At 47.6% G+C, this 14,668-nt stretch overlaps 1 protein-coding gene across 12 annotated transcripts in view; it reads right to left on the bottom strand.

Annotated features, from left to right (window-relative positions):
- LOC103290396 (abhydrolase domain containing 6, acylglycerol lipase) overlaps positions 1-14,668 on the bottom strand; it is a 71,013-nt gene that overhangs the window by 2,171 nt on the left and 54,174 nt on the right. For 7 of the 12 annotated variants that reach the window (XM_054729561.1, XM_054729558.1, XM_054729556.1 and 4 more), the window contains 2 exons: positions 2,850-2,947; positions 2,662-2,746 (listed from right to left, as the gene is read on the bottom strand). In XM_054729561.1, the coding sequence (XP_054585536.1) occupies positions 2,662-2,746; positions 2,850-2,947 (183 nt within the window). Of the gene's footprint in view, positions 1-2,661; positions 2,747-2,849; positions 2,948-4,068; positions 4,089-4,508; positions 4,529-5,293; positions 5,441-5,576; positions 5,726-12,646; positions 14,413-14,668 lie in introns of those variants that run through there. The other 5 variants (XM_054729565.1, XM_008146298.3, XM_054729567.1 and 2 more) reach the window with 5 other exon arrangements.

Here is a 14,668-nt window from a genome sequence, read left to right as displayed (position 1 = left end):
TTCAAAAATTAGAGTCTCAGGCAATTGCAAAGAAATGTACAAGAAGGTTCCATGCACCTTCTACCCAGCCTCCCCCAATGCTAACATCTTGTATAATATAGTATGATATTAAAACCTGGAAACTGAAATTGATAAACCAGAGTTTATTCAGATTTTACCATTTATATATGCACTCATATTTGTTTGCTTATGTGTGTGCATATGCACAGTTCTTTGCACTTTTACCACATAGGTAGTTTAATGTAACCACCATAATCAAGATAAAGAACTATACCACCGCCCTAGCCGGTTTGGCTCAGTGGATAGAGCATTGGCCTGCGGAGTGAAGGGTCCCAGGTTTGATTCCGGTCAAGGGCACATGCCTGGGTTGCAGGTTCAATCCCAGTAGGGGGCGTGGCAGAGGCAGCCAATTAGTGATTCTTTCTCATCACTGATGTTTCTCTTTTTCTCCCTCTCCCTTCCTTTCTGAAATCAATAAAAATATATATATTTTTAAAAAAGGAACTATACCACCACCACAGGCTATTTCCTTTTCCCCCCTACAGCCACATCTACTCCTAAATTTCTCCAGTTTATACATTTACGTTATTTCAAGAGCATAATATAAATGAAATCACCCAGTCCATTTCATTTGAGATTGGCTTTTCACTTAGTAAAACTCTCTGGAGGTTTGGTCAAGTTGTTGTATCGGTAGTTTGTCCCTTTTTATTACTGAGTATACTCCACCCATTGAAGGACATCTGGCTTATTTCTACTTTTAGGCTCTTACTAATAAAGTGCTATGAACATGCATATATTTTGGTTGGAAGTTTTCATTTCTCTAGAATAAATGCTCAGGTGTGCAACTGCTATGTTGTATGATGGGTACATGTTTAGTCTGTTTAAGACAGGGATGGGGAACCTTTTTTCTGCCAAAGGCCATCTGGATATTTATAGCATCATTTGCAGGCCATACAAAATGATCAACCTAAAAATTAGCCTATTACTTCTTCTATCCTAGGCCCTTCTTTGCTTCACTGCCCCCAGCTTTAATAAAGGTACTCTCAAAAAATAAACTGCCAAACTGTGTTCCAAAGAGGCTGTACCATTTTACATTCCCACAACTAATGAATGAATAATTGTTTCTCTGCATCCTCGCCAGCATTTAGTGTTATCACTATTTTTTATTTCAGTCATTCTTCTAGGTGTGTAGTGATATCTCATTGTGTTTAAAATTTTTTTAAATTGATTTGGGAGAGGCAGGGGTGGGGGTGGGAGGGATAAATATGGATTTGTTGTTCCACTCATTTATGTATTCATTGGTTGATTTTTGTATGTGCCCTGACCCGGGCTCGTATCCACAACCCTGGTCTATTGGATGACTCTCAACCAACTGGAGCAAACAGGCCAGGGCTCACTGTGTTTTTAATGTACATTTCCCTAATGGTTAATGATATTGAATATCTTTTCACTCATGTGCCTGTTTGCCAACTGTACATCCTTTTGAGTGAAATATTTATTTATGTCTTTTACCCATTTTCTTATTTGTATTGTTTGGTCTTTTCTTAATTGTATTGTTTGAGTTTTGAGAGCTTTTTTATACATTCCAGATATTAGTTCTTTGTCAGGTATGTGGTTTGCAAATACTTCCCCTCAGTCTGTAATCTGTCTTTCCATCCTCTTAACTGAGTATTTTGTGGAATAAATGTTTTTAATTTTGATAAGATGCTTAGCAGATTTTGATTTGGTAGAATATATGAATAAAAAAATAACTTCCTAAAAAATCATCTGTTTGGTTCTCTCTCAAAACTCTACTTGTTTTCAAGTGCATGCTAAAAGAGGACTGTTCCAAGTGCTGGTCCGTGATAAGGAGCTGCATCGGAATGTACATCAACAATATCAGCAAGCACACCTTTCAGTTCAGCTGTTCTGTGCATAGGGAGACTTTCTCAGTCAAGGAAATGTGTACTAATTTACATTCTACTGGGAGCCACAAATCTTTAAAATGGGCAAAGAAAACCCATCAGCTGTCAGTCTCAAATATACTTTGAGTAGCCCTGCACTAAAATAAACATTTGTCTAATGAGTTCCTTGTCAAAAAGAAGGCAGATTAGCCCGACTGCTGTTGCTCAGTAGTTGAGTGTTGAGACCTATGAACCAGGACAACATGGTTAATTCCCAGACAGGGCACATGCCTCAGTTTCAGACTCGATCCCCAATAGGGGGCGTGCAGGAGGCAGCCAATCAGTGATTCTCTCTTATCGTTGACTAGAGGCCGGGAGAGAGGGGGCCCCTCAGTCCGGACTGCCCTCTCGCAGTCCTGGACCCCTCAGGGGATGCTCACCGAGGGGTCCTTAGCCCTGCCACGGATGCTGCGCTTGCCAGCCAAGAGCCCGGCTTCTGCCCCCTGGTGGTCAGTGCGTGTCATAGTGACCAGTCAATCTGCAGTTCAGTTTATTTGCATTTATCACATAGGATGTTTCTATCTATTCCATTTCCTTTCTCTCTAAAATCAATAAAAATATATATTTTTGAAAAGCATATCAGAACATACTTACCAAATATTCATCATTTCTGAAATTTCAAATATGGCTTTAAAGTTTAAAATGTTTAGAAAAGTGTTCTTTCAGTATTTATTACAAAGATCTTAGGAATGGTCCAATTCACCAAGTGATTCCATACCTCCCCAAACAGGTCCTTCAGGGCTGAAATAAGCAGCTGTTTGAACTGTGCAGCATTCAGTCCAACCCCATTTTCTTGAAATTCTCTGTAAAAAACATTGAAAAGAAAAAATACATTGCATTAAATTCCATGCTATTCAGATTCATTAAAAAAATAATAAAAAGTAGAACTTAGGAGACTGAACTTACAGGCAGACTTTCATGTAGTGGTGCTCAGAGGGATTTTTGTAAACTATTCTCTCATATGTGGCAGCTGGGGCTGGCATCTTTTCCAATCCTGATTGCACCTACATTAAGAGTCAACAGGGCTAGAAATTAGCAAGGGACATGCTATTTTTCAATTTTTAAATAAGAATTTGACTTTGTTTGATTTTTTAAAAGAACTCCTAAGGACAGTAACTCATCCAATTTTGATCAAACTAAAGTAACTCATGCAGACACAAAGGAAGTTTCTATATTTTATAATATGCCAGAGTATTGTATTCTTATTTAAATTCTAATAATATAATCCTACCATACATTTTTCACTACTGAGTACCCAGCTCTGCACTAAATGCTTCACATGCCTTAGGTCATGTCTTCAAAATGAACCTATGAGGTAAAGCTGTTGTCATTCCCATTTCTGAGAAGCGGACATCGAGGCTTGGCAAAAATAGGCAACAGCTGCCCAAGGGCATACAGAGATTTCAAGCACGCCTGAGTGTTCTCAAGACCACTCTGGTATGCCTCTTCATTTAAGAAAAGTAAAGGCTAAAAGGAGTAAAATCTGGGATCTGAAGGCCCTCTTGTTTTCTGTCAGTCAACACAGAACATGGACAGGACAATGAGGCCATAGGTAGTTCCACTGTCCCCTCCCACGCTGGGTCTGCAAATCCTCAGTCCAGAGGCTGGGTTGGCACAGGTCTATGTGGCAGCCCCATGAAGGAACTGAGCTTAAACAGCAAGGGGCTGACAAGAGGAATTCCTGAGTGTGCACCCAATGCCACTTCTCACAGACCAGAAACTCAGGAATTCAGATCACGCTGATCTCCGTGTAGAGAATCCCTATCCTTGGCTCCACTCCTACCTCACGCTCCTTCTGGAGAGCTCCTATTCATCCCTCAAATTTTAGCTCTGAGTTCACCTCTCCCAGGAGGTTCACTTCAGGGAGCCCTTCTTTGACACCCTGTTCTAAGTTAGGTCCCTTTGTTATGCAACCTCTTACCCGTGTCCATTTGTTTAATATCTGGTTCCCCTACTAAAGGGACCAGGACAGGCCCAACCAAGGAAAGGGACTTACTGAAAGTCACAAAGCTAAAGGCCAGCATTTGCCAAAACCTCTTATGGGTCAGGCCCAGTTCCACCATTTCCAAATGATAACCACCAGAGAAAATGGGAAACCAGGGTCAAGGAGCTACATCCAACTAACCATTCGACAGGCATGAATATCCACTGTGTCCTCTAGAGTAAGTACTCAACGCTTACTGAATACGGGGCGGAAGTGACTGAATCAATGGTGGAAGTGTTAGGCCTTTATGTTCAACAGTATCTTTGACTTCAGGACCACAACCATGGTTACCTGGTGCTTCTTTCTCAAATCACTGGTCTCCCCTGACTAGGACAGGGAGAACAGAATCCTCGATGCTTTCATTGACTGCCTGGCACATGCTCGTGTTTTTTAGGTATGACTGCCTTGATGGAGTTGGCCGCCGGAGGTGTGTATGGGGATGAGAATGGACCTGGGTTTAGGATGCCGAAAGCAATGAAGACTTAAGAAGTGTTCTGGAAATGGATAGTTGTGGGTGTACTTAATGCCAGTGAACTGTACATTTAAACAAAAGGCTTAAGCAGCAAGTGTGGGGCAGTCACCTGTGGCTGAACAGGCCAGAGCCGCAGGGTCACTGAAAACACTGCCCTCTACAGGCTGTCCTGAGATTTATGATGCCTGGGGAGCCCACGCTCACCGGGCTCACCACCAAATGGGAACACTTCCGTAGTAACTGTCATCATCATCTCTGAAGTTCGCCACTTTCATGGCTGCAGGGATGCTCTTGAACTTACCTGTTAGTAATAGACCTCCCTGCTTCCCTTCCCAAACCGGCCTCCACTGCAGCTTGGGTGAACTTTTCAAACCTATTCAAGCCACGCCATTCCTTTGCTCAAAACGTTGCAATGGTTCCCGTTTCACTCAGAGAAAGCCGAAGCCCCTCAGGTCCTGCCCTTTCCCCCTGCTCCAGCCCTCCCACCCACAGGCCTCCGAGCTCTTCATCACACACGGGCTTCCCTCCCGCCTCTGGCCTGGCGCCACATGGCTCATCTCTTCTCTCCTCTGCCCAAAGCTCACCCCTCGATGTGGTCCAGTAACTAAGCCGGCAACTCCCCCCGCCATGCACCGGCTCCACTCTTTCCTCCCAGCACTTCCCACCTTGGAGTGACTGTGAGCCATTCATTATTTGTATCCCCTCCCCGCCCCTAGAATGTACACTCCACAAGAAACGGACCTGTTTCTTCCCTAAGAACCTAAAACAGGGCATCACACACGGCAGGCATTCAATATATAACGTCTGAACGAAACCAATGACTTTTAAAAAGCACTTAGGTCATTTTCAACTTTCCTGGACAAACGTCAGCTAGGTACGGTATTTAGCGCCCACCTGGCGCCCAGCGCACGCGCTCTGCACCCGGGGTCCCGCTCGGCCCTCGCAGCCACCCGCCACTGCCGCGGCCGCGTTGCACAGAGGCCCCGGGAGGCCCGGGGGGCTCGCGGCCCGGCCTCGCCCGCCGCCCGCCGCCCGCCGCCCGCCGCGTCCTCGGCGGAGGTGGAGCGGTACTTCGGCCGCCCCGCCGTCGCCCCGCCCTGCGCACGTGGCCTGCGTCACCCGCACGGCCGACCGAGCCGCTCCCGGAGACCAGCCGTCCGCGAGGGCCTCCGCCTACCTCTCTCCCCGGACCAGCCTGACGCCTCCCGACTCCCGTTCACTGCGAGAACCTCCCCGGCCTGGGCCTCCTCCGCCGAGCCGGAGCCTGGGCCCGAGAAACTCCGGGGCTGTTTATGTTCGGCTTCCGCTGCCCCGCCCCCGGGAGCGCGACGCTAGGCGCGGATGTGACGTCACTGCGCGGAGGCCCGGGGACGGCCGCGTGAATCCGGATCTGGAGCTGAGACCCGCCGAGCTCAGCGCCCTCTGCTGCCCACTTCGGGGAAAGCCGCGTGTGCCAATGCCTGCGTGGGGTCCGGGACTCGGGAATGTTTATTCCGGCTCCACAGCCATTCGTTCACCCATGCATGCGTGCATTCGTTCAACCAGTTTATAACTAGCATCTCCTCTGCTGAGCATCTCCTAGGCAGTGATGGGCAACCTTTTGAGCTTGGTGTGTCAAACTTCGCCAAAAAACTGAGCATAACTCGGGTAGTGTGTCCCTTTGAGGAAAAAACTAACTCCAAGACTCTAGTCGCAAATGTTTCATCCTCAGGAGCAGCAAATGTTTCATCCTCGGCATGCGGCTGCGTGTCATCAGAAATGGCTACGCGTGTCAGTGCTGACACGCGTGTCATAAGTTCGCCATCACTGTTAGGGTCAAGCACTCCCCAAGGCCAGGACTCGCTTTTGGTGGCTCTCAGCACATAGTCTATGCATTTATTCCGTAAGTACTTGCCCAGCCCCTATTATGTGCTAGGTACTGGGGACTCCTTGAAAAACCAGAAGATCCGGCTTCTGTTCTCATGAAACATAGTGCTTGTATTTAAAAGTAACAGCTACTAAAATAGTAATAATAATAATAATAATAATAATAATAATAATAAATAAAAGTAACAGCTACTATTTATCAAGTGTGGGTTGATTCGATCACAGGCACTATGGGGAAAACTTTGCACATGGAACTCTCACACAATCCTAAGGTAGTTGTTATGATCAGACCCATTTTACAGAGGTGCAAACAGAGTCACAAGAGGCTAAGTTACTTGCCCCAAGTCACAGTTATAAGGGGTGGAGCAGGCCATCTGACTCTAGGGGGAGCCCTCCACACTGCACCTTATCACCATCAGGAGTGTGGTATGAGTCAGGGTGTGTATGGGAAGAGGCTGGGGCTGCCAAATCCTCAGTGTAAGCCCTCTGAGGAGGGGGCCTTGTCTGTGTTGGCTTACCGCTGCATTCCAGTGCTTGGCACTCACGTGTTTGCTGAAAGCAGTCGTTCATACATGGGTGTGCTGGTTTTGCCTGGGTCAGGGGCAAAGGGCTAAAGAGCCTGAGCCAGGTGGCACCTTCTGTCTCATTTCTTTTCTCAAAATCCCACTGTTTGCTGTTTCCTGAAGCTTCAGTCCTTGCCTGTGGCCAAGTTGTCCAGTCCTGCGGCTTCTGCCTCCCTCCCTTCACCCTTCAGAGGAGACAGAACTTGTTCCAGATCCGGGGAGAGGGAGAGGAAATCGACCCAGACAGTGGCATTTTCCTCCAAGAGCTTGGACTTCAGAAGCTGCCAAAATTTGCTTCAAGTCCATCCTTTGCCACTTATTCAGTGTCCTTATCTGTCACATGGAGAGATTAGTAACATCTCCCTCAAGAGTGTTGAGGAACAAATAGTTTTTGTAAAGGTTCTGGCACCCAGAAAACACTCTGGAATAAGAGAGAGTTCCCTAAACCCCTCCTGTCAGGCTGCAGCCCAGAGAAACCAGAGCAGCTCAGGTATTTTGGATTTCAAAGAACTAGGGTAATTTTCAGTCTTGCAAAAACCCCGAAAATGAAGGCCTTCCAAACTGCCTGAATTCTCTCAGTGCTGATGGAGTTTGGGATCAAAGGAATACCTTTGAATGATAAAAACAATGGTTGATTGATTTGTTTTTCAATTTAAAAAATTTGAATAGATATTTAGGCTTACAGCATACTTTCAAGTGGCATAAAGGAATAAGGAAAGAAGACTAAGTCTCTCTCCCCCTTACCCCTTGAGCAATCACTGGTATGAGTTTCTTTTCTTTTTTTTTAATTCTTTATTGTTTAAAGTATTACATATGTCCTCTTTTTCCTCCATTGACCTCTCCCCGGCCACTCCCACCCCCCAGCACATGCCCTCATCCCTCTACTGTCTGTGTCCATGGGTTATGTGTATATGCATGCATACAAGTCTTTTGGTTGATCTCTTACCTCCCTCCCTAGTGTGAGTTTCTTAAGTGTCCCCCAGAAATGTGGTGGTGGTGGGGGGGCTTTTTCTTCTTCACGATATATCTTCATATCACTCCAAATCAAAATACACAAGGCTGTCTCAGGCTTGATAAAAGTTACCCAGCATTGCCAAAACCGGTTTGGCTCAGTGGGTAGAGCGTCGGCCTGTGGACTGAAAGGTCCCAGGTTCGATTCTGGTCAAGGGCATGTACCTTGGTTGCGGGCACATCCCCAGTAGGGGGTGTGCAGGAGGCAGCTGATCGATGTTTCTCTCTCATCGATGTTTCTAACTCTCTATCCCTTTCCCTTCCTCTCTGTAAAAAAATCAATAAAATATATTTTAAAAAAAAGTTACCCAGCATTGCATTGGGTGGCCTCACAAGAGGCCATTCCAGACTCTGTATCTGACATTGACGAGCAAAGTTTTGGGGCAGATCTGTTAGTATTTTATATTCCTGGAAGCGATGCAGCCAAGAAAGTTGGATCCATACTTCCTCCCCCTCTGCTGTGTTCAGCTCCCCTCCCTTCTTGTGAACTAGTGCTAAATGGATTTTGCTAAAGTTGAGGAGCATTCACAACTTTGCGGGTGGAAAAGGCAAGAGAGCCTAGCCAGTTTGGCTCAGCGGATAGAGCATTGGCCCACAGACTGAAGAGTCCCAGGTTCGATTCTGGTCAAGGGCGCGTACCTCGGTTACGCGCTCGATCCCCGGCCCTGCTTGAGGCGCATGCAGGAGGCAACCAATTGATGTGTCTCTCTCCCATGGATGTTTCTCTCTCTCTCTGACTCTCCCCCTCCCTTCCACTCTCTCTCTCAAATTCAATGGAAAAATATCCTCGGATGAGGATTAACAACAAAAAAAGGTGAGAGGCCCAAGGAGGATGACAGTCCCTTAACATCCACAGCCACAATTCTCCATGGAATTCATATCCACTTATATGAAGATAAGACAAAGGAGTCTAGCTGGTGTGGCTCAATGGTTGAGCATCGACCTATGAACCAGGAGGTCATGGTTCAATTCTTGGTCAGGGCACATGCCCAGATTGCAGCTTGATCCCCAGTAGGGGACGTGCAGGAGGCCGATCACACCAGTCTTTCTCACTTTCTCTCCCTCTCCCCTCTCTCTCTGAAAAAAAAGAAAACCCTCCCACACCAATAAACCAACCATTTATTTGTATGTATGTGTGCATGTGTGCATTAGAAGGAGTCCCAGGGGACTGATGGGGGAAGGGTGGGGTTGTTTGGAGTGAGGAGGAGATGCTCCCATTTTTCAGCACTTAATTTATTTTAAAGTGACAAGGCATCATTTTTATAATAGCTAAGTAAAAATCAGGAGTTGTCCCTTATGGTCACAAGAGGGAGCTGTGTACCACACCCATCTGCAGACCTTCCTACCTTTGATGGACAGACAGACTCTTCAAGATGTCACCTGGCCGGTACCTCAGGTGGTTAGATCCGACAATGTTGCAGGTCTGATCTCTGGTCAGGGCACATACAAGATGCAACCAATGAACACATAAATGGAACAACAAATCGTCTCTCTCTCTCTCTCTCTCTCTCTCTCCTCTCTCTCTCTCTCTCAAACAAACAAAAACACGATGTCACCTTAGTGGACCAAAATGGGAAAGTAACCTCACAGGGTGATCTGGTCATAAATGTCTAAGTGGGCAGGTCCTGCTGGGTAGCCATGCCCTAGGCCTGTGACTTTAGTGAATGGTCTCTAAGCAAGCCCTGTCCTTCTGTATCTAGGTTAACATACTTTTAACATGCAGAAGTAATACCCCTCAGAGGCACACCCACCCTCAAGAGAGCACATAATCTTGTTAACTACCCTGTAATTTGATGTGGAACCTCCTTTCTTTCACTTTCAGGCAATCTTCCTAAATTTCCTTCTTAATTTCAAAAGTATAAAAGAAACTGCAAACTGCTATTCCGGGGAGCATTTGAGATCGTATTTCTCAGCAATTGTCATCAGTTTTGGCTCAGAAAAACTCTTACAGAAATTCTCCACAGCTTCGGGCGTTTTTACATCGACACCTCCCAAAGCAGAAGAGAGGGGAGGGAATGCAAGCTTACTGTCCTTTAGCTGCAGTCCTGAAATCCAGGAAAAATCTGGAAACCAATTTCTGCTTCATCTGGTGCCAATGCTTAGTCTGAATTGAGGTGAAGCTTTTTATAGCTTTTGTCCCATTTACTGTGGGCATTCACACAGTGCACAGCGGAAATATGAATACTGTTTAAAAAAAGAAACAACAGGCCAAAATGGAGTCGCTTTTGCTAAGCCAGGTCACCAAACCAAAACTTAGTCACTAACCAAATGGCAGTTTCAGCCTCTCCCAGGAGTGGGATTTTAAGCACATTAGTCTGTAATGTCCTGATCAATTCTAGTGAGGTAATCCGCCTGAGAAGACCGCGCCCCGCCGCCCCCCCAAACCCTGACTTCCCCTAGGGGAAGGTGTCCTTGCCCGAAACAATCCATCCCAGCCTCCGTCTGCCTATAGGAACCTCCCATTTGTACAGCTCATCGGAGCACCTCTAGTTGCTAGATGGGATGCTGCCCAGTTCATGAATCGCTTAATCAAGCCCATTAGATCTTCACATTTACTCGTTTGAATTTTTGTTCTTTAACAATACATCTGATCATGTAAGGTGGTCCCAGGCCCTACTGGGGGTCTTATAGAATGTACATACCACAATACCTTTCTAAAATCTGGAAACTCCGGAATTACAGAATCATATCTGGCTCTGTGAGTTGTGGTAAGAGATTGTAGACCGATACTCCCATTCAATAGTTGCCCTTCAGCAACTTACCCCCAGCCAGCTTTGACCTTGGGTCACTGGGACTGTCACTTTAGTATCACTTTCTGCCCCTTCTTCCTTCTCCTATGCCCTGAGGAGCTTGGCAGCCTCTTAGGTGTGCCTAAAAGTTCCAAGTCATGGCTTTGCGGGTTTAGGGACCAACGATCCAGAAACCAATGAACAAAGGTTCCTCTAGGAGCCAGGGAGAGGGGCTGTCTTGTTGCTGAAAGGAACCATCCGATGTCCCCTCCCTCTATGGTCACACAAGATCCTCATCCCATCTCAGGCCCACATCCTGGTCATTTCCGGCCCAGAGAGCAGCAACCGAGGGCCCATGGCAGCTGGGGGTACCAGCACAGTAGCCCCAGGAACTATTTGGTGAATGGACAGCTGGGTCACCATCCTCAGCCAGGGCCTAAGGTGTGGCCTTGGCGACCTGTGGCTGAAGCTGCCACACACTGGCCTCGTCCAGGTGAGCCAGAAGGGACTCAGAACCCACGAAACACTGGGCCAGAGAGCTCCTGCCTGAACCAGTGGAAGCACTGTTTTTGTAGGTCACCTTCCGTCCTTAACCAAGAGGCTTCGCTCTACGGGTCAGCTCTGTGGCCGTGGGCAACACCCGTCACCTCTCTCCGTGCACCGGTTTCCTGGGCACAGGGCACATGCACCTCTCGGTCTGTGTGAGAGCTTGGTAAGGTGGTACATGGAAAACACTGGGAATAGTGCCTCCAAGCCTGGGTTGTCCCAGTATTACATGACAGATTTTCAGCTTTTCTTCTTTTCTAATATCTGGATCGAGGCCTATAAAATTCCCTCTGAATACTGCTTTAGCTGCAATCCCACAAGTGTGATATGTCACTTTCTGGGAATCTCCGTTGGACAAAGCAACCAAGTTCCCTGGGAGGGCAATAGTCAGGGGCTCAAATGACACACACACAGGCAGCCCCATCCAACTGATGTGTTTCTTGCATCAGTGCCTCCTGGTGTCACCTCTGCCCCGGACAAGAAGCTCAGACCAGTGGCACATTGAGTCCTAACCACTGCCGGCCCCTCAGCCTCCTCAGTACCTGCCCAGAGGGCCCGTCCTCAGCCCCTGCAGGCCGACTCCAGGCAGTGGGAGCAAGAGCCCACTTGCATTGCCCGGCTTCCCGTTGCTATTCAGAAGCCGCTGGCAGTCTCCAGGCAGGGCTGTGATGAATGACCCCTTTCTTCTTTCCGAGACTGTCATTAAAGGCGCACACCAGCGTGGTGTGGCTTGGGGGGCAGCCAGCTGGCAGTGACCAGCAGGCTCTTCATGATCACCAAGGCGGGAAGTGGGGCACAGTGGGGGCTCTGCTCTTCTGCTTTGGAGTCTTCCTGGCATGGTGGGGCCCGAACGGCCAGGGCCAAGGGAGACCCTTGAAAACCCACTTCATGGGTTTGTCACAAGTGACTCTCACATGCTCTGCTCATGACTTCCAGGCAATGCTTTCCAGTGACAGTGAGGCAAGAGGGAGGCCATGTCCCGCTGCAGACCCTGCCCACTGTCCCTCCTTGTGGCTCCTTTGCAGGTGATCCTGAGCTGCTACCAGCCCAGGAAACAATTCCTGCTCCTAGCAGGGCTACTGATCTGAGGCTCTGACCCAGGTCTGGGCCTCCCTGCGACGCTGAGGAAGCCATCTCTCACCACCCAGACCCACCAAGCGCGACCTCTCCCAGAACTTCACTCAGCTCAGAACTCGTGTGAAGGTGGGAGATTGGAACAAGTAGATGTCTATCTACTTTCCTTTCTGTTTCACCCATTTTTGCTCTCTTCTGCATTATTTCCTTCTATTATTTTTTCTAGGTTTGATTTACTATTTCTTTTCTAGCTTCTTAAAATGGAAGCTTAAATGACTGGTTTTCAGCTTTTCTTCTTTTCTAATATATGGATCGAGGCCTATACAATTCCCTCTGAATACTGCGTTAGCTGCAATCCCACAAGTTTGATATGTCCCATTTTTATATCTTGTTTTAAAGACCTGTTTCATCCTTTTTTTGATAAATTAAAATATTCAGACAGAGTCCCGAATTCCAAATTAAGCTATTAAGTTCATCTCACTTTATTTACAGAATCACTTGGCTGTAGCTTCTCTGTAAAAAGGTTTGGAAGAGTGGAGGAAGCTCCTGGGGATGTTAGGGTTCCCAAATGCAACAGAAGAGCGTCAAGAGGACAGCTTGATGACTCTTGCCCTTTGATTTTGACAAACCACTTCAACTGGATAAAAAATTTAAACATGAGAGAGAGAAACATTCATTGGTGGCCTCCTGTACATGCCCCGACCCAGGATCAAACCCGCAGCCTAGATATGTGCCCTGTCTGGGAGTGGAACCCACAACCTTTTGGTGTACTGGATGATGATTCAACCAACCGAGCCACACGGATCAGGGCAGAATAGGCCTGACTTTAAAACACACTTAACCCAGGTAACAGAAAATCTGCCTATGTCGCACATAATTAGCTTAGAAATAGTAGCTGTCTGCATGTTGTTGATCTAGACTTCTTATGTTTATTTCATATCACTCTGATCATTTACAGCTGTTTAGACTGATGCTCGAGCACAGAATTCACAGAATTCATTATCTCACTGGTATTTTACATCCAAGGGTTCTCAGTAGCACAGCCACATAGGAGAGGCCCATGAGGTGCTTGTGTCTGATCATTTAGGACCCGAGACTGGCTATTTAGATAGGTGTCTACAACATTATTGCTTCATTAGTCCTATTTTTTAAAAAAGACTTTAGTGTTGTTGTTTTTTTTAAATTTTTGATTTCAGAGAGAGGAAGGGAGAGGGAGAGAGAGAGAGAGAAACGTCAATGATGAGAATCACTGATGGGGCATGTGCCTTGATGGGGAATCGAACGGTGACCTTCTGGTTCATAGGTCAATGCTCAACCATTGAGCCACATGGGCCAGACCATTAGACCTATTCTTAAGAAATAAAGTATTCCCAGAAACCCACCCTGCCAGGTGTGCTTCACACTGCGGCTGAGTTCCCTCGTGGCACAGCTGACATGTGGGGCTGACCAAACCCCCCACGGGTGAGGTGTGTTCTCTGCTGCTCCGAGGGCTGGCCGAGGCGGAACAATGCCCCTCTGCAGGTGCAAACATCTTCTGCAGCTTGCCACTTTCCAGCCGGGTCTTGCAGCTGACGTCTGCATTCACATCTGGGTCTCCATGTAAAACTTAAGACATAAACAGGAGGGGCTCGGCGAATGGGGACTAATGCTCCTAAAACAGCCACTGACCATGCAGGGGAGAACTTCTGAAGCAACAGCAGTCCCTCCAGTCTCAGTCTGTAAAAAGCGTTTTAAAGAAGACGATGTCCTCCGTGACTGTGGTTCAAGGTGACCGCTTTGCGAATGAACCTGAAGACTTCTCGGTAGGTTTCAAGGCTGGGTTTTCTTCCTTTGTTCCTTATGAGTTTCTATTTTGTGAAAAAACATCTTGGAGATTTCTTCGTAGCCCCCAAAGCTCTGTGGATCTGACGAGGGCAGGGCACCGGCTTCCTCAGGGCTGCTGGCGCGCGGAACGCTGTTGGGGCAGGATCCCTGAGAAGTGGCGGCTGCGTCCGATTTGGAGATGGGAGCGGATGTGGCGTGCGGGCGGCAGGCGGCCCTCGGGGCCTCAGTCCAGCTTCTTGTTGTTGTCCGTATTGTGCACAGAAGCTAAAAAGTCGACGATGAGCTTGGCTGTCTTCCGAGGTCTCTCCATCACCACAGAGTGCCCGCAGTTTTCCAGAAGTTCCACCTGGCAGTTGGGGATAGACTTGGCCAGCATGTCTGCCCCGGACACGTCGAGCACCTGCAGGACAAGAGCGGAAACTCAATGGAAACGATTCGGACACCTGGGTGCACTCGGCGGACAGACTCCCACTGAGACCGCAGGGGTGGTTTTGGGGGCCAAGCCACTCAAGTGTTAAGTGCGGCTCTCTGGCACAGGTGACTCATGGCCCCTGTTTTACTCTGCAACTCGGGGCCAGGAGCTGTGGTGCTGCCTGCGTCACTGAGGTGGGAACAGTGCCTGCCCTCGAGGAGGTTCGGGCCTGGTAGGGAAGGCA

Source organism: Eptesicus fuscus, chromosome 18 (assembly GCF_027574615.1).
Source record: "Eptesicus fuscus isolate TK198812 chromosome 18, DD_ASM_mEF_20220401, whole genome shotgun sequence".
Taxonomy (NCBI): Eukaryota; Metazoa; Chordata; class Mammalia; order Chiroptera; family Vespertilionidae; genus Eptesicus; species Eptesicus fuscus.
This window is presented reverse-complemented; position numbering and strand designations above follow the sequence as displayed.